This window comes from Marmota monax, unplaced genomic scaffold (genome assembly GCF_021218885.2).
Source record: "Marmota monax isolate L192 unplaced genomic scaffold, Marmota_monax_Labrador192_F-V1.1 WCK01_AAM20220418_F8-fsc00015, whole genome shotgun sequence".
Taxonomy (NCBI): domain Eukaryota; kingdom Metazoa; phylum Chordata; class Mammalia; order Rodentia; family Sciuridae; genus Marmota; species Marmota monax.
In genome coordinates this window covers 20268636-20292163 of record NW_026692194.1, presented here as the reverse complement: position 1 = coordinate 20292163, position 23528 = coordinate 20268636, and the positions used below count along the sequence as shown (strand labels likewise).

The window sequence follows — 23528 nt, the reverse complement described above, 5'->3', positions numbered from 1 at the left end:
GTTTGTTGTAACATGTAGAGTAATATTTTGTAATATTTTGTCTCTCTTTTCTTGCAACTTTTCCCTCCAAGTTTCTATCTTAATGCTCTTAATCATGACAGAATTAAGTAAGACCTGCCATCCTGCCTCCTCCCTGTGATGGCGCCATGTCACCAGTGCTCCCCAAAAGAGTGTGCAGAATCTCCCATTTCTGGGTGGTCATTTCTTCTTGGCATAGGCTGTCTTTTCTCAGTCCCTGCACACAAAGCTAAACACATGGAGATGTTTCATGCACAGTCCCTGGAACTTAACCTTCTGCCCAGCGTCTGTTTAGCATAGATTATATTTTAAAATAAGCCATCCTGCAAAGCACAGTTTCCTTGGTGGCTTCGAGGTTTGTCTGAGGTTCTCCAGAGTTGGCAACTTATCTATGACCTCAGACGTCTTGGCTCTGGCCAGGCAAGGTTTTTGCACTAAAACAGGCTCAGTGCCCATGGAGATAATCTCCTCTTGTAATATCCACACAATCATCTCATTGTCAAAGCACAAGGAATGCAAAAACAGAAGGAGTGCCACAATAGGGTTGCCCGTGGGCCAGCTAATCCAGGCGTCTGTTTCCGGCTGAGGGCACCTTGGGACACCTCAGGAGGGATGGTCTCAGTTATTGCCCTGGAGGTCAGCCTGATTGGTAAGGCCTGTGCCCCTACGACCTGATCACCAAGCCTGACACCTGCCCCATCTTCTTCCTGGCTTCTCCTGACTCCCTCACCACATCTTTGTCCTGGTTAAGTTCCATTTGTTCTTCAAAATCTCAACTGAGAACGCCCTCCAGGAGCCTTGCTTCTCTCCACTTTGGATTAAGCCATCCTTTTTGTTCCCAAAGCACTTGCTACTGACTTCTGAAGCAATGGGAACAATGACTTCAATAAAATCGAGTGCCTGGTGTGTGTTAGGCACAGTTCTAAGCATGTTGCATGTATATCATTCCTTTCTCATAAGAGATCAGTGGGCAGAGACTTGTACAGTGATTGTTTTACAGTGCTCTGAGGTTTAGAAAAACTTAATAACTTGCCCGAAGTCATACAGTTAATGTGTGAGCCATAAGCCCAGGCAGGCCAGCTGCATCAGCCTGGCTCATGCCTCTTGGCCTGTCTGCTTGTCTGGCTGCCTCCCTGGGCTGTTAGCTCCTAGAGGGCAAGGGACCCATGCTCCCTCAAACTTCAATGCCTGGCTCAATGAAGTAGGCACTCACTAAGTGTTCAATAATGAAAGCTGAAGCTCACCAATCATAAATACCAGCTGGGATTTAAAATCCAATAAGCCATACTTTTTACAAAAATGCTGAAATGCAAAGGAATACTTGTTTTGGCCAAGAAAGGGTGGCTTTTCAGAATTCCATTTGCTTCAGAACTTTCTTCTAGGTAGCAAAGAGCCATGGGGTTTGGCACACCGCCCTGGGGCAAGAGCAGTGCATTTGTGAGAATCTCAGTGGCCCTTAGAAATTGCTCCAATAAAACCAAAGCTATGTCTTACATTTTCAAAATAATTAAGGAAAATGAGCAGGAAGATAGGAAAGACAATTTCTTAGTTGATTCCAGAGAAGCAACTCTCGTCCTCTATCCGCTGCAGCAGGACTTAGAGTGTTACCGACACAGCTGAGAGCAACTTAGGTGAGCCTCTGGGGTCGCACCCCGCACACACACACTCAGGTCTCCCCACACTCAAACTCATCTTCCAAATGGTGTAATCAAGCCTGGTGCTGCCTCTAGGCCTTGGGTACTTCTGGGTGGTTTTTTCCCTGGGCTTAAAGTCTTTGAGGCTGACTCATGTGAATTATTGCTGAATTAGCTGTGCTCCTGCACTCCTGCCTGGATGTACAGCTGTTTATGGGCTGGGCAGAGCTGAGCATGCAGGTGGCCAGGGGTCCTCTCCTGAGCTGTCAGGGCAGGGAGCATCCTAAGCCCAGAAACCTGCCACTGCTTCACAGGCTCTGGAAGGAGGTGCTAGGGGCTCCGCTTGGCCCAGGAAATGGGTGAAATGCCAAGCCTTTTCACCAGAATCTCTTGAGAAGTGTGGCCAGTTCCCTATCACCTGTCAGCATTAATAGGCAGAACTGGTGTATCAAAGGGAAAAAAAAAAACCACTTGTTTTCTCTTTGACTGCCGAGCTGGATAATGATGTAAAAATGACATTATCTCTAATAAAAGTGATTTGCAGAGATCATTGGCAGAACCTCAATAGCAGAGATTTGCCATTAGCACGTTCCAGATAAGAGAAGCAGCTGGGATCTATCAATCCCTCCTGTGGGCAGAAGGTGGGGTGGTGTTGGGTCTGGTGGGAGTTGAAAGTTGGGGAAACTGATTTTTAAAAAGTTGGAATTTGGGCTAATGGAGAGTGTTTATTCCAAAGTATGGGTTATTCTTTAAGCCTGCTTTCTGATATTTAGGGTTATCATTGGGTTTAAAATTATTTTTGGTTTTACTTAATATTTTTGTATTCAGTAGCTTTTGTGGGAGGTGGGGGGGTGCAAGGAGGTGGCTTGTCCTGTTTTCTCACTTCCATATTGCATCGCCAAAGGTCTGGAACCCTGGCCAAACCCTGCTATCTTCCCTGCCAGAAACCTAATTCTAAGAACGGCTCCTACATGTGTGAAGGAAAGGCCCTGGGCGATGGGTGGTATTGGGCAATAGATTGTTCTCTTATGTCAAGGAGGTGGGATCCAAGGCAGAAACTTCCCTGGCCTCTTGGAGAAGGGGGCCACCCTGTCTGGACTTGTTCACCTATGTCAGTGGGAGCTGACTGGCAGCTGGCTCACTGAGCACACTGTGATGTGGTCAGCAGGCACAGGCAGCTACTTCTACATGCAAACGTCCTCAGGATATATTCCCTGGGGACAGGAGTCAAAGGCTGCTAGGTAACCTTTGATAGATGCAGTCACCATTATTCCTCATTATTAATCCACTTTCTACTTGGAATCAGCAAGACTTTAGAACTCTGCAATATGATTCACTGGTAGGGGACCGTAGTAGTCTAGTCTTCACTCTAGCTGGCCATACCAGTTTGGAGACACCATTGCTCTCAGGGCAAGGTACTATGGTATGTAAACTTGCCATTTTGCCTGTGCTCTCTGGGGAGACCCTAAAGATAAGGAATAGCAAAGGGCTAAAGGATATCAAGTTTTAAATGTGGGAATGCCACACTGGAAATGGCTTGGGGAGAGGGTAGTGGGCTAGTGAGCTGTTCCTCTCCCTGAGGCCTGGCTGGAATGACATCTTTCTTGATCAGTGGTGAAGGAGGTGAGGGGCAAGGGAAAATAGCTGGAAGAGAGGGGCTAACATCTGTGGAAATAAATAAAACCCCATGGAGTTTGAGGAGGCGTGTGCCCTGGATAAAGTTTGTTTTTCATCCCAAGGGTAACATTGTGATTTGCCGCTCAGCAGGAATGTCTTGCGGAGGTCTCTGTGGACCTAGCCGGGCTCCAGCCTGTGGCAGCCCAAGGGTCGCTGCCATATTTAGAGCTTCTAACAAAGGGATTCATTTTCCCTGGCTTTGGTGCCAAATAAAGAGAGGTTCTCATACTTGTTGTCCAGTGTGGCCAGAGCATGGCCAGCAGAACCCGGGTAGAGCCTGGTTCCAGCACTGCCTACCACTGGCACCTCGGCCACTAATTAGCCTCCTCTGTCCTTGGCACCTTGTAGATTCTCAGCACAGTTTGCGTAATGAAAGCATTCTCCCCACGCCCACTGCTGCCTTGTCCCCCCCCCCCCCTCTAGCCTGGCTTCTGACTGCTGCTGCCTGTCATTCCCCCAGCAATATCTTTGTCCTTGTCCTCCCTCCTGGTTACTTCCCCACATCCTGCTCCTCCTTCAAGTCCCCTGGGGCACAGAGCTCTGCCTGTCTTTTCCAGCCTCACAGACTTGCTCTTCTCCAACTCCTCTGGTGTTGACTGGCTATTAGGCCAGTCCTCCAGAACGTTACTTCTCTGCAAGCTCCCTGAGGTCAGGAATGTCCCACATGCCAATCTACTGTTCACAGCAGCCCCTGCACATGGAGAGGGAATCAGATTTCTTGAATGAGTGGAGGAAGGGGCTAAGCTATGGCTGGGGGAAAGTACAAACCTATTTCCCAAATTGCTCAGTGCTACCGTTTGTGAGTGTGATAGTAATTTGGGGAAGACTTTTAGCATTTCCCGTGGCTTTTGATGACCTTTTTGCAAAAGGATGGAGTGAGGCTTCCTCAGTGTGCATGGCCATCTCGCCAGAGTAAGAGAGGTCAGAATTGGGAGAAAGCAAGTCATTGCACTGTGACCATGAATCAGACCCCACAACTCTGGACAAGTCACCATGTAAATCAGCCTCCAATCAGAGTTGTTTATAAAGGATATCCAGGATAGATTCTCTACCAGCTGTTTCCTTTCTGCTTTCATTTTTTCTTGCTTTCTTGTTATTTTTTAAATTTTTTTAATAGGGCAGGGAGATGGGGTTATGGGATGCTGATAGGAGTGAAAGATTCTGTGGGATTTCTTCCCCCTCTTCTCTTGCAGTTTTGAAATACTTCAAATACTAGGCACCAGAAATTCTGGCATCAAATTGGGATTAGTAGGACAGATCCTAGGATATCTCACCATTAGCATATATGATCAAGTATCAGTCCTGTTTAAAGGCCAAGTAAATGTTATTTTCTTTGAAATTAAAGTGTCTGAAATCAAGAGGAGAACTGGCCTTGAAATTATATTCTGGACTTGAAAAGAGTTCTCCCTGACAGTTGTCCATTCCAGTTATAGCCTTTTTTTTTCCACCCAGAATGTCTGACGACATTGCCAGGGGAATTTCTGCCCCCTCCTTCCTGAATATACCCAGTGCTGGCCCCTGAGGCAGCTCAGTTCTGTTTTCTCATGACACGGTGATTATTTTTGGCATTGCACATATTTTCTCTAATGTTATTATTACCTCCCCCGCCCCTTCTTAGTTGCCTTTTGAGGAGCAATGGGTTTTTGGCAATTGCGTGTAAATCAGAGGGTTAATTTTAGTTTGGTATGGTGAGGATGGGGTGGGAGGGGAGGAAGGAATGACTTTTACTTTTGCGCCTCTGCAGCACCCCACCCCCACCCTAGAAGGAGAGGAGTTCCTCTGGCCCCTGCTCATGAAAGAGCTTGCTTTAATTGGCTCTGTGCTCACCATTCATGCCCTGCTGCAGGACTTGAGGATATGGCTATCTGGAGGTGATGCTGGGGGCTGCACCTCAGGGCTGGCATCTTAATGACTTGACTTGGCCAGCTTCAGAACAGCCCCATTCAGAGCAAGTTCACTCCCTGTGCAGTTGGCTCGTTCAGCCTCTGTCCATAGAGTTCTCTTGTTCACACTGCAGGAGGAAATGGAGATTTCCAAGAGGGAAGCTGCCTTCCCAACACTTTAACTCTTCCCTGAGGGGACGAAGAGCTGCAGAGAGTGAATTCAAACCTATGCTGGCCCAGCTGCAGCCCTGGGAGTGGCATGGCGTGGGGCCTGGGTTGGGGCTGTGGGCCAAGGCAGCTGGGGTACTTTTTCTTTCCTCCCTGAGGTGAAAAGGAGAGTAAAAGACCACTTGAATTGTCCTTAAGATCAATTAGCAGATATTTGCCCAGTTTGTCTGCCCAGAACCAAGGCCCTGTAAAGGGCCCACGAAAGTAGATGATCCATGTCTATGCCCCTACAGTCCATCCAGCAGCAGGACGTTTGCACAGAAAAGCCAACAAGACAGGGCAGCCTTTAATAAGGGTGGGTGAGTAACGTGGGCAGGAAGTGCCTGGAAGAAGGGAGCTGGGATGCTGGTGTCGGGTGGAGGAAAGGATGCTGGGGTGGGGGGTAGAGCATAAGCTGAGCCTGAGAGATGGGTTTTCAAGAAATAGGAAGGGGTGAGATAATAGAGATAGGAAAGACACAAAGGAGGAAAGATATATCAAACAAAGAAAGGTGCAGAAAGAATAAAACTCTTCCTGGCAGAAGAGAAGACCCGACTTAGACTCCAGGTGCCTCTGGATAAGGATGGCATCAGGGCAGCACTAACATTGCCACATGGCATGTCCATGGTGTCTTTGGTCCCAATATCTCATGGGTCCCTGGGTTTCTTTCCTCTCAAAGTGTGAGGCCAGAGCAGCAGCAGCGCCCGAGAAGTTGCTAGAAATGCAGAACCCCAGGCTGCAGCCCAGGCCTCCTGTATCAGAAACTGATTGGAACAAGATCCCAGGTGATTTGTGTGCACAGTTAAGTTGAGAAGTGCTGGCCTATGTGACTCCACAGGCAACCGTCACCAGCTTTAGTTCAGATCCCAGCTTTTATTCAGAGTTAATAAAACATACACTTGTTCACACACACACACACACACACACACACACACACACACACACACACACACTTATCTTTGAGCGTCTCTGTGCCAAAGACTTCCCAGATGGAAAACTCTTATTTTAATTATGTGTAGGATGAGAAATCTTAGGAAGGATCTAGAATAGTGAATGAATTTGAGGAATTTGCAGAACAGAAATCATTGAAGTGGCTCTTCTCCAAGGTCTCCGCTTGTGCTTTAGAGGACACCAAAAGAACAGAGGGTGGGGTCCTTTCCCAGAAAATGTGTGGCCTACTTGGGGTTGAAATAAAGGGAGAGCCACCCAAACTGACTGTGCAGGATGGAATCTCTGAAGCGAGATTTTCCCCAGAGAAGGTAGGTGAGGCCTTCCTGGAGAAAATGGTCTTGTGGGATGAGGTGAGAGAGGAGCAGCTTTAGGCCAAAGAGATGAAGAGGGGAGTGTTCCAGGGAGCCTGTGGAGTGGGTTGCAGCAGAGTTGAGTCTCAGGTGCTGTGGGGGTGGTCACTTGCTCTCCACTGCACTGCCCAGAGTGCCATGCTGTGGAATCTGTTTTACATGTTGGACACTTTTTTTTTTTAATCCTTTTTTTTTTTTTAAACTGCTGCGCAGTTTTCCTAGTTGAAGACAGTGTTGTAGGAACACATGCAGGATGGTTTGAGCCAAACCACAGATCATTCTGTTGGTTGCTTGTGGAATTCAAAGAAAGAAGGCTGCTGGTGAGCAGAAACCCTAAGGAAAACCCCCGGATCTGATCTAGTAACCACTTGGGCATGGAGAATACCTTCAGGCCCAGGGCAGTGGCCCTAAGAGTGGTCCAGTGGGAAGGAACTGCTTACCTGTGGCATCTAAGCACTTCTAGCAAACAAGTGTCTCCTCTTTTCTTTCCAGATATCTTCAAGCAAAGGAAAACTATCCCTCCCAGGGCTGCTTCACCTTTGAAGTTCTAACCTGGGACAAAGCTTTTCCCTTTTGCTGCTTCCCAGGTCAAGAAGGTTTATTTCCACAGTTCCATAAGGTTAAGTGTCCTTAGAGTGCTTCACCCCCACGTGCCAAGGTCAGCAAGGTCCTCCCGTCCTGCAAGAAGGAACTACTTATTGCCATTTAGGGGAAGGTTGCCTAATTACAAATGAGAGTGTGGGATTTAGCATCAAGTGATACAGGTGTGAGAGCTGGCTCTGTCACTGGATCAGCCCTGGGTATGGGCTGACAGACATCCTTGGGGGATTTTTCCTGGTGTGTCACTAGGGATGGCCATATCTACCTCACAAGACCATTTCAGGATTAAACCAGAGGCAGTCAGCTGAGAGTTCTTTAATAAGAGGGAAGGATTGCCTCTGGTCGCTGCTGGATGTAACAGCAGCAGCAGCAGCATCTCAACTTGCTGAGGTTCATTAATCCCTTAGCTGGAGTCTGTGTGGTGGGGAGAGTTGGGCAGTAGTGGACATCACAGGCCACAGAGGGAAATGCCTCTTGCCACTGTTTGCTTTCTGTTCCTTTTATGGGGGGAAGATGCCACCAAGCCTTCTCTAGAAGTAACCACACAGGGTATGGGATGGGTGTGGAAGATGGAAGGAAGAGGAGGTCCTGCTAACCCTCAGGTGGCCATCTTCTCAGGACTGGATTAGTGTCCTTGGAAACCTCCAATTTCAGTACAGCTGGTCATCTCTCTTCAGATGTTTTAACTTGAATACAAGGAAAAAGGAAGCCTGAGGAGCAGGTGCCTAGGGAGGGAACAGCTGAGCCAAGGCCCAAGGAAGAGTGAGCACATTCTGCTTTCCTTCCCTCTGTAGCTCCTCTTCTGGGCTCTGCATTCAGTAACGGTGGCCACTTCTCAGGATGCTGAGGTTGCCAGATCCATCTACTTGACTTTCACAGGGTGGTCAGCGTGAGGCAGTGGTGGGGAGCTGCAGGAAGTCACACGCGTGTCAGTTCTTACGATAAATAAATTAGAAAGCAATACCTGGTGCAAAGGTAGTCAGTATGATGTTATTTAAAACAGCTAAAAACGGAAACCACAACTGAAAAAATAGTAAGGGAATAGTAAAATGCATTATGATCCATTACAGTATGATATTGCTGGAGGTTATCAACATTTTGAAAGAAATTTTAATAGTATGACATGATGTTAAGTAAACAAAGTATAAATACAGTGAATGTCTTTTCTTTATATCTTTCTGTATTTTCAAAGTTGCCTACACCAAATATGCATCACCTGTGTCCCCATCAAAAATTTTTTTTTAAAGAAAGAAAAGATTTATTAGGAAAAGCTGGGTTATGAGTGACATAATGCAGGTCATTTTCCAATTGAATGTCTAGCCCAAGTTGACAGTGAGTTTTCTGACCACATGTCCTTGAAAAATTCAGATCTTAGGAGTTTTATCCCACTTCCATGTATTCCCATTACCTTTCTAAGTCTCAGCTTTCCTTCTCTCTAAAATGGGAATAATGACGACTGCTTCTCCTGTACTACTGTGTGAGAGATTACGTATTTAGAGATTTATTTATAAAGTACTTTACAAACTGTAATGTGTGTTACAAATGCAAAGTGTATTATTCACTAATAGGTTAAATAAAAAGTGCCCTACTATCTTAGTCTGTTCAGACAGCTCTAAAATGCCATCAACTGGGGACTTAGAAATAACACAGGTTTACTTTTCACATTTTAAGAGGCTGAGCAGTCCAGAATCAAGGCAGCAGCTTATTCAGTGTCTTATGAAGAAGACCCACTTCTTGGTACACAGAATGGCACCTTCTGGCACCTTCTGTGTCTCCTCCACATGGTGGAAGGGATAAGAGATCTTTCTTGGGCCTCTTTTATGAGGGTCATGTTCCCATTCATGAGATTCCACCTTCATGCCCTAATCACATTTCAATTACCATTGAATTGGGAGTAAGGATTTCAACATATGAATTTGGCAGGGGAACACAAACATTCAAAGCAGAGCACTCCTTAGGGCTTGGGCTTGATGGAACCGAGCATAGGCACAGTTTGTCATGGTTTCTTCTGTCTATGCAATTTTCCCAGCAGAGCTGGGGACTCCACATGTCCTCAGGTGATGTAAGGAGCTGGGTATCTGCAGCCCCAGATGGGCTGCTTGGTAATTGAATCTGTTGCGCTCTTCTCCAAGGCTGCCTGGAACAGAAGAGGCCAGCAGATAAGCATCAGCAGTCAGCCCCAAGCAGAATTGACCATTAGAGGGCCAAGTCGGGGGAGACCCAGACATTACTGTCAGCTGTGAATGCAGTCCAGGCCACTGCTCCAGGGACTGTGACCCTCAGAGTATGTCAGGCAGCTGGGGGCTCGGCCCTGAGAAGGGGCACTTGGGAGGTCAGGGTATGAGACACGTCCCAGACCTTCTCCTTCAGGGAAGGGGCAGGTGAAAGCCTCTGCCCCCACTTGAGCCACTTCAGCCCTCTTGACTTCTCTCTTCTTTCTTCCCTCTTGAAGGACGTTTGAGGTTCTGGCCTGTATTATTAGTCTTCACTTTCAGGACAGAGACCAGGACCGTCACAAAAGCTTATATATTTAAGCATATTGATGCCTTTTCTCCCCTCATCCATGTCTGTCTGATCTGCCCCATTCCTCCTGAATTTTCTCATGTGATATCTGCTGTTGTGACTGCTGTAACAGGGATACTTTCCCTCCCCTACATATTGGAGGACCCTCCCTAATTGCTGCTGCCTTTGGACAAACACCAGAATGTTTGCAGAAAGTTGGCCCCTAAAACACCCCCCCCCCCCCCCCCCCGTCTAAAACATTTCTCCATCCTTTGTAATTGCTCTCAGAGCTAAGACTATTCTGAATACCTTCAATTGTGGCAAAATTCTATCACTGGAGGACACATTTTATCCTTAACAATCACAAGATCCATCCTCAGTGTAATCTAGTGACTAAGGGGTGGGTAAACCAGAAAAGATTGTTTGGAGTTTAAAATAATAATCTACAAATCTGTGTGATTTCTCATGTGGCTCCAACATTAACAGTAAAAAGACCTCCCAAAATATTTGGAGCAGTGGTCACTTCACCAGAATAAAGTTAGAGCCCTTTCCTGGAGTGGCCATTTGAAAGGGTAGCCACCTTTTATGTGACATCTATTTCAAATCTCTGTATTATTATTTTTATCTCCCTCTTTCTGTAGTTGTCACTATTGGTAAAGTGATGGTCCCACCAACTGCTAAGTCAATTCCTGTTTGTCTGGACATGGTGAAGGTGAACACAGGGCATGGCAGAGGGAAAGGGTGTGGTTAGGTTCTAGAAGTAGAACTGGGTTTCAGTGCCCTATAAATGTGTGATATTAGGTCCGAAATTTGTGTTAGTAAACCCTCCAGGTGATTCTGCTGCGGGCTAGAATTGAGAACCACTGTTCTGTCAGACTGGGACCAATAACACTGCATTTAAGCGAGGATCAAATGGAATTGTCTAGGAAGTGCTCTTGCTCCAGTGCTCCATGAATGTCAGTTTTCTTTTCCTCCTACATCTTTGAGAAAACACATAATATCGCTGTTTACATCTCCAAAGATACTTTCCTCCAAATTCTACCAAAACAAACCTCCATCAGCAACAACCTGCGTTAAGTTCCTGACACTCAGTTTGCACCCTAGAACTATCAAATGAGAAATATTGAGCATCAGTCTTTTTAAGGCTCCTCAGCTGATTCCAGTGAGCAGCCATGATTCAGAACCATGGCCTTGGCTCTGCTATAATTTAATCTGTGAAGCAATTGACTGCCAAGGACGGGGGCCACCAGAAGCTAGGTGTTTCTCCCGTCAGACAGCCCTCGTGTTGTAGCCACAGAGCCTCATCGAAGGGCCACTAGGTCCCTCCCAATTGCATTTGATCTTCGCTTCCTCTGTTCACAGTCCTCTGTTAGTGGGCTTAGGCTTAGAACTTTGCTACCACCCACAAGACCGATCCAAGCTAGCTTAATTACTTCAGTCTGTCTCACTGGCCTGCTGAAATCCATTCTGCTTCTAAGTCATTTAACCTTATGGGACAATGGGCATATGGTTTTGATACCCTGATAGCCACGGTCATTAAGCGTGTGAGTCCTAATCACTCTAAAGGTCAGGAGTCTACAGCTAGTTAAGCAACCAGACTCTCTCGTACAGCTAGTGACATCGGGGACCTCTCCAGGCTGTGTTCACCTGGAGGCTAGAAGCCAGGACCATCTTGACCAAGAGCAGATTATTGTCAATTAGTGGCTCAAGCAGAATCCATAAGCCACACTTGGAGCAAAAGTGTGGCTTGAACTCTGGGCAAACTCTAGGCAAAAGACATTTCTCCTGGGTGAGTATTAGCATATATAGTGGGCTCTTCATATTCTCAGGTTCTACATCCTCTGATTCAACCAACCACAGATTGAAATTATTTGGGAGAAAATTGTGTCCGTAGTAAATAGGGTGCAGACTCTTTTTCTTCTTGTTATTCCCTAAGCAACACAGTATAACATTCACAAAGCACTCACATTGTGTTGCCATTCTCAGCAATCCAGAGATGATTTAAAGTGCATGGAAGGGCATCTGTAGGTTCTGTGTAAGTGCAACACTATTTAATACATAGGGCTTGAGCATCTTTGGATTTCAGTGTCCGTGGGAGTAGGGTCCTCCTCTGACATTGAGGGACTGCTCTGCCTACTGATGTTGTTGGACAGTCAGTTTTGATTCATCTTTTTTTGACTGACAGGTCCTAAAGTGGTTGCTTCCTTGCATCAGGATCAAATATTTCAGAATCATGTGGGTTTCCAACTTGGGGAGAGTCAGCATAATATTATGCATAAAAACCTTAAGGCCAAAAAAAAAAGCCACACCCCAAATCAGAAACTGCTTGTTCCCCAACTGTGGTGTGATTAGATACTGCAAGAGGGTTGTTTTTATGGAGCACTGTGGAGTCACATCTGATTACACCCACCACATACCAGCCCTGCACCAACCGGGCTGCCTCTGAGAAGTCCCTCAGCACCAATTCCTTTTCTTCCTCACCCCCTGTTTGACCTCCGATGTTGGTTCTTAACCCTGTTCCTGGGGTTCTAGGTCTTTTCCTAGGCAAATGGGTGCTCACTTCGAGTCAGAGCTGCCCTACTCCCTGCCCCATCACGGGATTGTTTCCAAATTTTAGCCCTTCTCTTCTTCTTATAGTATAAACTAGCATCCTATCTACAGGAAAGTATCTAACAAACACAGCACTTGGTTGCAGAACAACTAGATATGAGACATCTTTTAGCAAATCATTTAATCTTTCTGAAACTTTACGTTCTCATTTATCAAATGGGGACCAGAGCTCCTGTCTCTTGGAGTTGTTATGAAAATCAAATGAAATACACACGTGCAAAATAGTACTTTCTGAACCCCTAAAACATTATGAAGGCATTGTTATTGAGCCTTCTAGGTCCAGCCAAAATCTGGTCTTCCTGAGTATCCTGCCCAGATTTGTTCTGTAACCCTCTAGAGTGTGTGTGGTTGTGCTCATTTCTGTGGTTCATGAGATATTTCAGGTTGTTGGTTCCCTTTGGGCCAGCATATTCTTGGAGAACAAGGAGTTGTATATCTTATTCGCTCACCAGGTTCTCATAAACACTTCTGTGTGTGCATAAGGACACAGTAAACCAGGACCAGATTTAGGTCATGTGCTCCATATGCCAAATATTGTGTAAGATCTCCCTGTGGAAGCAAGAGAGCCACTGAGAATGATAGGAGGAGGAACTTAGGAGAAAAAAATAAATAAAAACAATTTGGAGTAAGCGATTTCTGAGCCTTTTCTGATGATTTATAAAATTTAGGATAAGATATCTTTTAAAAGAGAAACCAACAAATTCTAATAGAGAAGAAATCTGATCTATTTCAGTTCACTCTGGGACCCATCTGGGAAGAGAAAAGAAAGGGCTAGTATTTTAGGAAATGAAACACCTCACTGACCTAAGAAGATTCAGCAACATGACACAAAGATAGGTCAGGATCAACCTGCCTGACATGGCCCTCCTCCCCAAGATGGCTTATCTGGTGATGAAGAACAGGCACTGTGGCCAAAGTCTGAATGTGACTAATGCTCTGATTAGCTAGATAATGGGTCATTATTATCTGCCATGATGGTTTTCCATTGTTGTAGAGCTTTCTATTGCTCCCACACTCATCCCATTTGATCCTGACAAACAAGACCTGGAATTCTTCCCATTTTATAGATGAGGTTATCAGAGCCCAGAGAATATGTTTTATTGTCCAAAATCAGATAGCTAGATAGTGTCATGAGCAGTGTATGAAAATACCACCTCACCTGGCTTCCAGCTCCCCACCCATGGTGACTGGTAGCGGGAAGCCAAGTGTGTATGTACCAGCTGGGCTTGGGGAGGTCTTACCTTTGCCTTAGTGTTAATTATTTTTATTCTTTATTGTTGCTAATTAAATATTGCAGTATTACAGATTTCTGTCTGTTCTTCCAAGAGTCAACATTAGACAGACATCTCTGGACTGTGTTAAGGTTAATGAGATAATCTAATTAAAGTCACACTAGTCCTAGGGTGCAACTGTAAAAGCAAGGTAGCTAAAACAGAGTACATAACTTTTAGACCAAGAGTCTGGGTAAGGTTCTCAGTCTTCTTTTTCTGCATGTTAAGATGTTTTTGTTTCTTTATTTCTTGCTAAAGCCACTATCTCCTCCAGTTAAGCAGTGTAAAAAGCACAGGCCTAGGGAGACCAGATTTCTGACTCTGACTCTGCCACTAGTTAGTTGATTGCCCAGGCAGTTACTTAACCTGCTTTGGGTCTCAGTTTCCAAATAGCTGAAATGGGGGCACTGGCAATGTCTGTCTTGCCCTCCCCTCAGGGGTTGCAAGGATGGAGAGACAGGGAGTGCCTAGATCTCAGGACTGCTCTGTGTCCGCTCACTGACTGTAAACAAGGACTCATGGTGGCTTAAACTTTGTGACGTTGGGGAAATGACATGATATGGCTGAGTCTCCATTTCTGCATCTATAAGTTATGTAAACAAGACATTCCAAGTTATGTTGGTAAGAAGATTATAAAGAGGTCATACATTTAGGTCTCTTGGTGCAGCAGCAGCCATATACATAGGTATCAGTAAATGTTTGTGTGGTTGAAGGAGTACAGCAGGACTCAGATCTCGAACGCCACTGTCAGAACGTTGCCTTCAGGGTGCCTCTTCCCTCCCGGGATCTTCCTTTGCCTTGCATGCACTTCTCTGAGGAAGGGGCAGTGGCCATCATCAAAGGGAAGCAGTGTGCTTACAGATGCTGCTGTTCACGTGGCAGCCTGTGCTGGAATCTCTTCATCTGGGGATGGCTTCTCTAGACGCCCCTGGTGAGTGGGATGTGTGTTGATGCTTTTGTCAGGATATGAGGGTCAGTGCGAGAGAGAGGAATTCAACACCTTTTACCTGGCTCTCCTGACGCAGCAGCATGATGTATACAATGTTAATATCCCACCCCCTTTCCACCTGTCTTTCCTGTGCCACAATCCCTGCAAACCTTTAACTGCTCCCCATCAAAGGTCAGGATTAAAATGCACATGCAAGGGACTAACATGCAAACTGTCCTTCAAGTCTGGTCACAAAAGCAAAACTGCCCCAAGGCGGGTTCTGAGAAGGTAGGAGAATGGGGTGAAGGGCAGGAGTCCTGAGAACTGAAAGCCAGGGAGAAAGAAGGGAGCAAGGGTTAGATAAAAACAAACAAACCAAAACAGAAAAGGGAGGACAAGAAAAAAATTTCACAATTTTCTGAAGGATCATCCTGACCATCAGCAGCTGTTGGACAGTTCTTCCTGCAGTGTGAGTGTGTGTTGCTTAATCAATCCAGGGAGCTGGATGTTCTGTCTTTGTAAATGAAATTTGTCATAAAGTCAAAACAATGCTTCTGCCCCAAATCTTGAGGGGTTTGAGAGACGTGTCAACAATCCGTGAATCCCCCAATATGAATTCTCTGTTCAGATAACAGGCTGTGCAAAACCAAACAAAAGAGAAGCAGCCCTCATTTGGGAAATCTCAGAAGGCAGCTGAGCGAGTGAGATGGAGATGGTTGGACGGGGGCCTCAAGAGGCATGAGCTTGCATTGAACACTTTTTTTAAAAAATTGAAAAAGAAACTTCTTTGTTACATAAGCAATGTAGGCTATTTGTAGAAACATAAGAAAATATAGATTAAACCCTGGGGGAGGAAAATCTCCACTACCCTGTAACTGTTAATAGTATTGAGGAAAAAAGAGACAGGGAAGTGACTGGAATCTGGGGCCCATCTGCTCCGTGCAAAGCCCCACTTCCCCGTTTACCTGATAGCAGCCACAGGGGAATAATTTAGCCCCTGTCGGTCCCTTTTCTCATCTGTAAATCAGGTATAATAATACCTGCTTCTGAAGATAGCTGTTTGAATTAGAGACACTTATATGGCACTATTTCAGATAATACCTAAAAGTCAGTGATCACTATAAGAAGTTATAATTTTATCGTGTTTCTGGACATTTTTATATGACATATAGGAAATACAATGTATAATATATACATTTCTATGAAAATAGGACTGTCCTATGCCATTTTGGAATTTTATATGCCTGTTAATCTTTTCATAGACAGATATTTTATTTTTAACAGTGGTTGCTTACAGTTGGGATAGGCCTGGTGCTAAATATTTTACATAAATAATCATATTTAGTCCTTACAATAACTCTGTGGGGTGGGTGCAGTTTTTACCGTTTTACAGATGAGGAAACTAAAGATAAACTAACTGTTCAAATAACTTAAGCTTGCCAGGGTAACAAGCCAAGAAGTTAGAATGCCAGCACAGACATCCTAGCTTTAAAACTTGCCCGTGCTCAAACTCGAAGACCAAGGGTTTCTTTAGTACTTCTCAAAAGAGGTAGGCTTTGGTATCTGTCATCTTTCCTTCCTCTGTGCTGCAGCAAAGAGGACAATGAGCACTAGAAACTCTTGATCTAGGCTGGCAGAGTCTGGAGAGAAAAATGTATTTGTACCTATTCTTTTTTTTCATATATGACAGCGGAATGCATTACAATTCTTATTACATATATGGAGCACAATTTTTCATATCTCCGGTTATATACAGTTCTTTTTTAGCTCTTGACAGGTGTGCTATTTGGGACTGCAGGCTGATGCGTGTCTAGATAGCAGTTCCTCTTGGGCCAGATGGCATTTTCAAGTTTTGTTGGGGAAATCAGTCTCCGACATAAAATGAGATATAAGGTTTCACTTTTCCTGAGTGCATCTTATCCAAAAAGAGGCTCTTGAGATGGTTTTTCATCTTGTTCTCTAGAGCTTTTGACCTCCGGGCCACTGACCATTGCTTCCTCACCCTTTCTTTCCCATCCCTGCACATGGACCCTGTCCCCAGATAACCCAGGACCAGGTCCAAGGCATTGCCAGTTAGTTTACTTCATCAGTGAGTCTTTGTGGTTACCCTCCCCACATTAGGTGCTGCCCTGGACACCATGGGTATGGCGGAGGAGGGAGGCAGTGGGGAGACACCAATACTCACACGCGCAGAGCCAACGACATAAAGCAGGCAGCAGGCTGCAGGGTGCCCGCCACTAGTGCGAGCCCACATTGATTCCATGGGAGAGTTTGGCTGCACTGTGCTGTGGGGTCCCCCAGCCATGTCTTGACCAGGGGTGTGATAAGGTGATGGTGAACTTTTAAGGACTAATTCCTTGTCTCTCAATTTAGGAGCAGCTCAGAGAGGAGGAAGGAGAAGTCCCGAGATGCTGCGAGGTGCCGGCGCAGCAAGGAGACGGAGGTCTTCTATGAGCTGGCCCATGAGCTGCCCCTGCCCCACAGCGTGAGCTCCCACCTGGACAAGGCCTCCATCATGCGCCTGGCCATCAGCTTCCTGCGAACACACAAGCTTCTGTCCTCAGGTGAGGGTGGTAGGTCCCCGGGAGGGCACAGAGGGCAGCCTTACCAGCATGTTCCTACACCCAAGAGCCCCCAGGGTGCCAGAGGTGCAAAGCCTTCCTCTCAGACACCGTACCCTACAAACACCCCACCCCCAGCATTGGTGTCCTTTTCCCTCATGTCAAACAGCTCTCCAGCAGTGACCTAGATGATGAATACAGCTAGGGGAGGAGGGCATGGTCAGGATCAAGCAAACACATGGGTACCTGGAGGTGAGGAGAAGAAAGAGGCCTGGGAGAACCAAGAGTGTCTTCATTGACTTCCCCAAATAGGTTGCACCTGCCCACAGGAAGCATTTTGCCGCTGTCTTCTCTGGGACAGTCGTGATGGTATGCCCATTCAATTATTTCCTCTGTCTAGCCCATTGAGCCAAGCAGGTCATTTGGCCTCTCTGAACCTTGATTTCCTCACCTATAAAATGGGGTTAAACATGGTTACTGAATAGGGTGCCTGTGAGAATTAACTGGAACGACGGCCTAGCGGTGATCATTTCCATGGGGGAGCCTCTGGCTGATGACCACCTCATGTGTCATCCTCCCCAGAGAACCCATAAACTCTCACCCTCCCTCGTATCTCTGCAACTCATGGTCCACAGAACATTCTTTTTTCTCAGAGGGTTACATTCTTCAAAAACCATTTCCTGTTGGTCCTTGACCAGGGAGAGGCAGCCCGAGAAGTTTTCCAGTTCCAGATCCTATGTGGCAATCTCGTCTAGTCTGTCCGTTCTGTAAGGACACTGGGCAGTGTGCCGCAGAGGGTCTGGTGCCCCAGGTGGGCAATGTCCAAGGGGGTTAGTGTGAAGGAGGTAGTCAGGAGGACAGGGGCTTTTGTGGTTCATTTTTAGTTTTCCTGAGTGAGTGTGATACCTTGGGGACAGGCTGGTTCTGTCATCCCATTGCAAAGTGGCTATTCCAGGAAAAAAGCCCCTAGCAGAGGGAATCCAGTGTGAAGCCAAGAGGCCACACCAGCCTGTGCTATTCTGGGCCCTGAGCACAGGAAGGATATGGGGGAAAGACCTTCAGGGGAGAGAACGCGGCTCAGAGGGCCCAAGGGTTGGAGGCTAAGCCTATGTCGTAGGACTGACTACGCAGTCTCGGAAAAGAGCCAGTAGTGCAGGGGGGGAGCGCTGAGGGGAGAGGCAATCTCTACAAACAAAACAAGGCCACAGCAGACTCAGTCACAGACGCTCCAGAAAGAAGGAACAATGAGCCAAAGCCCGGCCAAGCTGGCATTGCCTGATAGAAGAAAGGCTCCTAGAGAAGCTGTTGTGAGACTCTTGTGTCCCTCTTTCTTTTAAAGAGGCTTTTCTTCCTGGAAGCTGAGGGCAATGTCTGGAGTGTGGGAATCATCTACTATATACACAGAGTAGGCAATGGAGGATTTAATGACTAGATAGAGACCCCTCCCCACACCCCTACCTCCTTGCCATGGTACCTGAAATTCTGCTCTTAGACTGTAATTCCTCTAGGCTAGCCACTGCTTTCTTCCTGACCACCCCTTCCTCTACCAACAGAGAGCCCCTGAGGGGTCATTTATCAATCCTAGGATGTCTCTCTGAATGCATTTGGATTTGTGGTGTTTCTCCTTGTTTCACAGATAAGTGAGGAACAGGAAATTTAAGGTTGCTCAAATTCACACTCTCTACCTGGAATTCAGGTCCTTTTGAGAAAGGCAGATAGGAGATCACAGGAGGATTCTGCAAACCTGGTCAGGATAAGATGTGGACAAGGGCTGAGGGGCCTGGAGGAGGGAACCAAAGTCAAAGGGGGACACTTAGGAGCTGATCAGGGCTGGCCCTGAGTGGTGGATGCTCAGGAGGTCCTTACACCTTAATAGAGTTGTTCTTGTCTTTGCTCACGGTGCAGGGATTTGTCATCTGTGTTTGTCCCCGTGCAAGCCTAGTTGTCCTTCTCAGTAGTTCAGAGATTGTCTTAGGGCCACTGGTTAGAGGTTGGGCCCTCTGTTTGCATGTGTGCTGGTGTGAACCCCTACCTGCTAGACCATAGAGACAGGACCAGAGTGACTTCAGTGGGACATCACACGTCAGAGCTCAGAAGCTGCTGAGCATTGTGGACACAAACTGCCTACCTTCTCTCTGGACTCAACCCTAGATTGACCAGAACCCTCAGCATATCGGCTCTGGGCCTCTCTGTCCCAAGGAAAGAAAATGACAGAAAAGGATAAAAAGTTTCTACTTTTGGCCATCTGATGTCCTTGAAGGAGAAGCCCTCACAGAACCAGCACCGCCAGAGGAGGACGAGATGGCTCCTCGGCTCCTTCTTTTCTCCATGCCCTCTCCCAGGCTCCTGCCAGGCATTCTCTGGACCAGTGTTGAAACTGTTTTCAGAAATTGTATGTGAGACAGGCTCTTTTACTTTTTAAATCATAGTTTGTTTTTTTTAAATACTTGGCACATAATGGAGAGAAATACGGAATTGGTGAGAAGGGAATGCAGGGCTCCTGCAATTGGAATCTCTGCATGGCTGCATTTTTTATCCGCAGCCTTGTAAACACTCCTGTCTGTGGGCCTTAGTTTCCTCATCTGTACAAAGGGAACAGTGCTCCGTACCTGCAGCATTGCTAGGGCATCAAGATGACATAAAAGGCCATATCCTCTAGCTTGCTGAATAAACTATAGCTTAGAAATAAAAAAAATTGGATGAGCGAGTACATTGATTTGTAATAAGAATCGGCTTCGGGTGAAATGATGTCAAAGAAAACCCAGGGCAAACCCTTCCTATCCTCACACCCACTTTTCAGCAGTTTCTGTCAAAAATGCAAAGTTGCCATGCTTTTCCAAGTCAAATTGTGAGTTCATTATTTGAGCATTTCCACGGAGGTGAGCAAGCACTGATTTTGGCTCACCATAGTAGGAAATAGCTGGTTACATATCTCAGAGTTCAAAAGGCTAAAAAATACCAGGTTTGGCTTTAGAAAAGTTTCTTCTTTACTTAGTAACATGCTTCCCTTTGATTTTCACAGTAGGCTGTTGTGTGTGGGAATGTTGGAGAGGAAACCTTAATGTTGAGAAATTCAGGCTGTGGGTCGGGGCCACCGATTGAGATTCATATCACAGGAAGCAAACTGAAACAATAGCTTTATGATATTCGCTTCCACGCTGGGCTGAGGACAGAACACTCTGAAAATACCACTTAATTGTCTTAAATCCTCTTTCAAGATGAGCCTTACACGCTGGGACTGAGGAAGGTCACTTCTACATTCTGAGGGCATTAAAACATCAGTAAATACATGAAATAGGCTGTTTCCACTCTAAAATTGATTTGGGGCTTCTCCAAACTCAAACATGGTGATATCAAATTCATTTTCAGCTGAGCAGGTTTCTAAAGGGAACCCTCCAATTTATTTTTGATTCATTGCATTTGCTTAGTCTTCATTTGTTGGCTTAACAGGAGATTATGATTTCCCACTCTCTCAACCACTAAGGGAAAGACATTAAAATATGGGACATGTGATTTTAACCAAGGAACCATGACCTTTCCATGCAGGAAAAGTGGGATAGAGAAAAACTGTGGAGGCAGATAGAGCTTCTGGTGCCCTCATATGCCCCACTTTCAGACTTGTTTTCTCTGGCTTTCACCCCTACTTTTTTACTGCCCCACCCACTCCAAATCAAGGCCTTTTTCTGTCCTGTTTGGAAGGAAGCCAATGAGCTGATTCATGTGAGGATGTTAATGGCAGAGAACAGCTAATGTACATTCTCTTCTAGAAATACTGACCTTGTTCAGATCATTCCTGTAACTTAAACCAAAGAAGTCTGGTTGGACCATAGGTATTTGCTGAACCCAACCCTGTGCTATGTCTTATAGAAGGTCATATACATAGAGGGAAGATAGGATAAGCAGATATGTAGAGAACAAAGACAGGAATCTCCAGTGGTGGATTTCTGGGGCTCACTAGGAGCCCAGCAAGATCAGGTGGGACACACACCTTCTGTCAAAGGGTATGAGTGGCCCAAGCCTGCCCATGTTAGTGCCTAAGGAATGGCAGAGGATCTGGCAGGTGATTTCCTTGTGCCTTGATTGGCACTGCATTTACAATCCACACACCCAGGATAAGCTGGGGACCCTGATGGCTCTATGTGCTGGGAGGATTGAAGGGGAGAAACCAGTTTAGGTGAAACCTTTGAAAGGAAAGACCCTGCAATGGGAACTAAGTGCCAAGCACTTCTGAAGCAGGAAGGCCGTACCAGAGCAGTTTAGGAATTCTCAAAGCAGTCCTGGAATTTCCCAGAGGAGAAAACCCAGAGGAAAAGTGCCCCCGCCTGGGGTAAGATTGTAGCCAGCACCCTGACCAGCAGCATCATCACAGGGACAGCCTAGTCTCAGAGCCCAAGGTAGGTGGTGTCTGCTCTGCCACCCTGTCCCACTCACCCCAGACGCCAGACTCCCGTGGTGTCCCTCCCCACATGGGCGGGGCTGCCTGAAGGAAATGAGAGGTGCTCCGGAAAAAGTGCTCCGAAACCTCAGCCTGCACATATCCTGGCTGTGGGGAGGCATCAAAGCCTGTTTACCGGGGCTATTTTTAGCATTAAAGAATCTTGTTGTGCTCCCCTGGCCGAGCATGCTCCCTCTCAGCAGAGTGCCGTTTACACTACTGCTCCCGAAGGGTCCTGGGAACAGGCCACTGAGACCTAGGACCCAAGACCACTGAAAGAACCAGTTGGCCCCTGCTGTGGGCTCCTTACTTTATTTTGCACTGAGAGTTTACTCTTCATTGTTGTGTCACTCTACAGCTGACGGTCTGAGGCTTCGAGGGACAGTGTTGCTCTTACTCTCTGAGTAGTCCTGATTCTCTCAAGGACAGGACTGAGTGCACAGTGACACTTGTAGACAGATGACTTTGTGCCTAGCACAGGGCAGACAGCTCATCTTTCCTCCTGCCTGACATTTACTAGAATATTCTTGTTGCATCAGGAAAGACTTGATGTTCACGGGCAAAGGCCGAGGAGTCTTGTGCAGGAGCCTCCTGGCCCTTGGGCAAGGATCTGCTTCCCATCTCCAGGCTGGGAGTGACCTAGCCAGGTTCCCTCAGAAGCTCCCAGGAGGATGAGCAGGTGCCATGAGAGCAAATAGTTCCACAGAAGGAAGAGGCCCCACCCAAGCCCTGCTGTGCCCCAGGTTCCCCCAGGGCCAGCCTGCTGGCTTCCTGGCCCTCCAGCCATTGTGATTTCAGTTCCAAGATGATCTGTTTCCCTTCGTGGCCCCAGAGCACCGTCTCCCTTCTTCCCTCATCAGGCCAGGGGACCACTGCCGAAGCCAATTTCACCACCTCCTGGAAGCAAGAGCACTGGGCACGATGGAGACCAGCTTGGCTGCAGTGGAACTGTTAAAAACAGGAAATTTTAAGCAGAACTATTTCCTCTGGGCCTAGTTAGCCCAAATAAGTTGTCTTGGGATCACTCCAGATTTTGAAGTCAGTATTACCACTGAGATCAAAGAAATTAAAGAGAAAATATCTTCTCTGTAGGCCAAAAAACCACAGGGCTGGCCTCTGGCAGTCTGGAGAAGGTGGCCATCTATCAGGTGTGACCTCAGTGTGTTAAAAACCTCTCCTCACTCATTCCCCACATCAGTCAGCCCCTGCCAACACTGGCTGCTTTTCCCCACATCAGGGTCACTTGCAGGGCCTGGCATTGACTGAGGTGATGGCCCTCAGTATGTGGTCCTGGAGGTAACAGCATGTTGTTATCTTGGAACTTGGTAGTGAAGCACATTCCCAGTCCCACCTGAGACCTGCGGAATCAGGAGCCCTGGGTGTAGGGCCCCTCTGGGCCAGCCTCAAGGGTATGCAACCTGTTCAGTCTTAGAGGGCTGTGCACTTGGAAGGGCCTTGAGATTGGCTTAATTTTTTAACACGAGGTGCCATATTTTACTTTGCACTGGGCCTCACAAATTATGTAGCAGCCCCAGGCCCAGAAATCTTTGTTTCAGCCAACCCCCCAGGTGGTCCTGATGTGCGCACTGAGTTATGTCACCGTCCCTCCTAAAGCCTCTATTTAAACATGGATATGACCTGGGGGAACTCCAATAGCAGCTGTATCTCTTACTCCTGGAACATGGCACATCCTCACTGGTGCAGTCAACTCGTTAGCTGGCAAAGGACAGAGATGTCGAGAGAGATGCTGAGTGGGAACTAAGTATAGACATGTGGATGGAGCAAGGCCATTCCCTTGTGGCCTCCCTCCATGGGCTGGCTGCCTGCATTGGGGTGTGAACTGATGGCATTCCCCAGCATTGCGTCCCACCAATCTGGCAAATAGAGGGAAAACCACCAGA

General features: G+C 46.7%; 1 protein-coding gene across 1 annotated transcript in view; it reads left to right on the top strand.

Moving 5' to 3' along the window:
* The window catches only part of Epas1 (endothelial PAS domain protein 1), an 82448-nt gene that overhangs the window by 26656 nt on the left and 32264 nt on the right, over positions 1-23528 (top strand). Inside the window, exon 2 of the mRNA XM_046424877.2 lies at positions 17005-17195. Coding sequence (XP_046280833.1) covers positions 17005-17195 — 191 coding nt within the window. The remainder of the gene's footprint in view (positions 1-17004; positions 17196-23528) is intronic.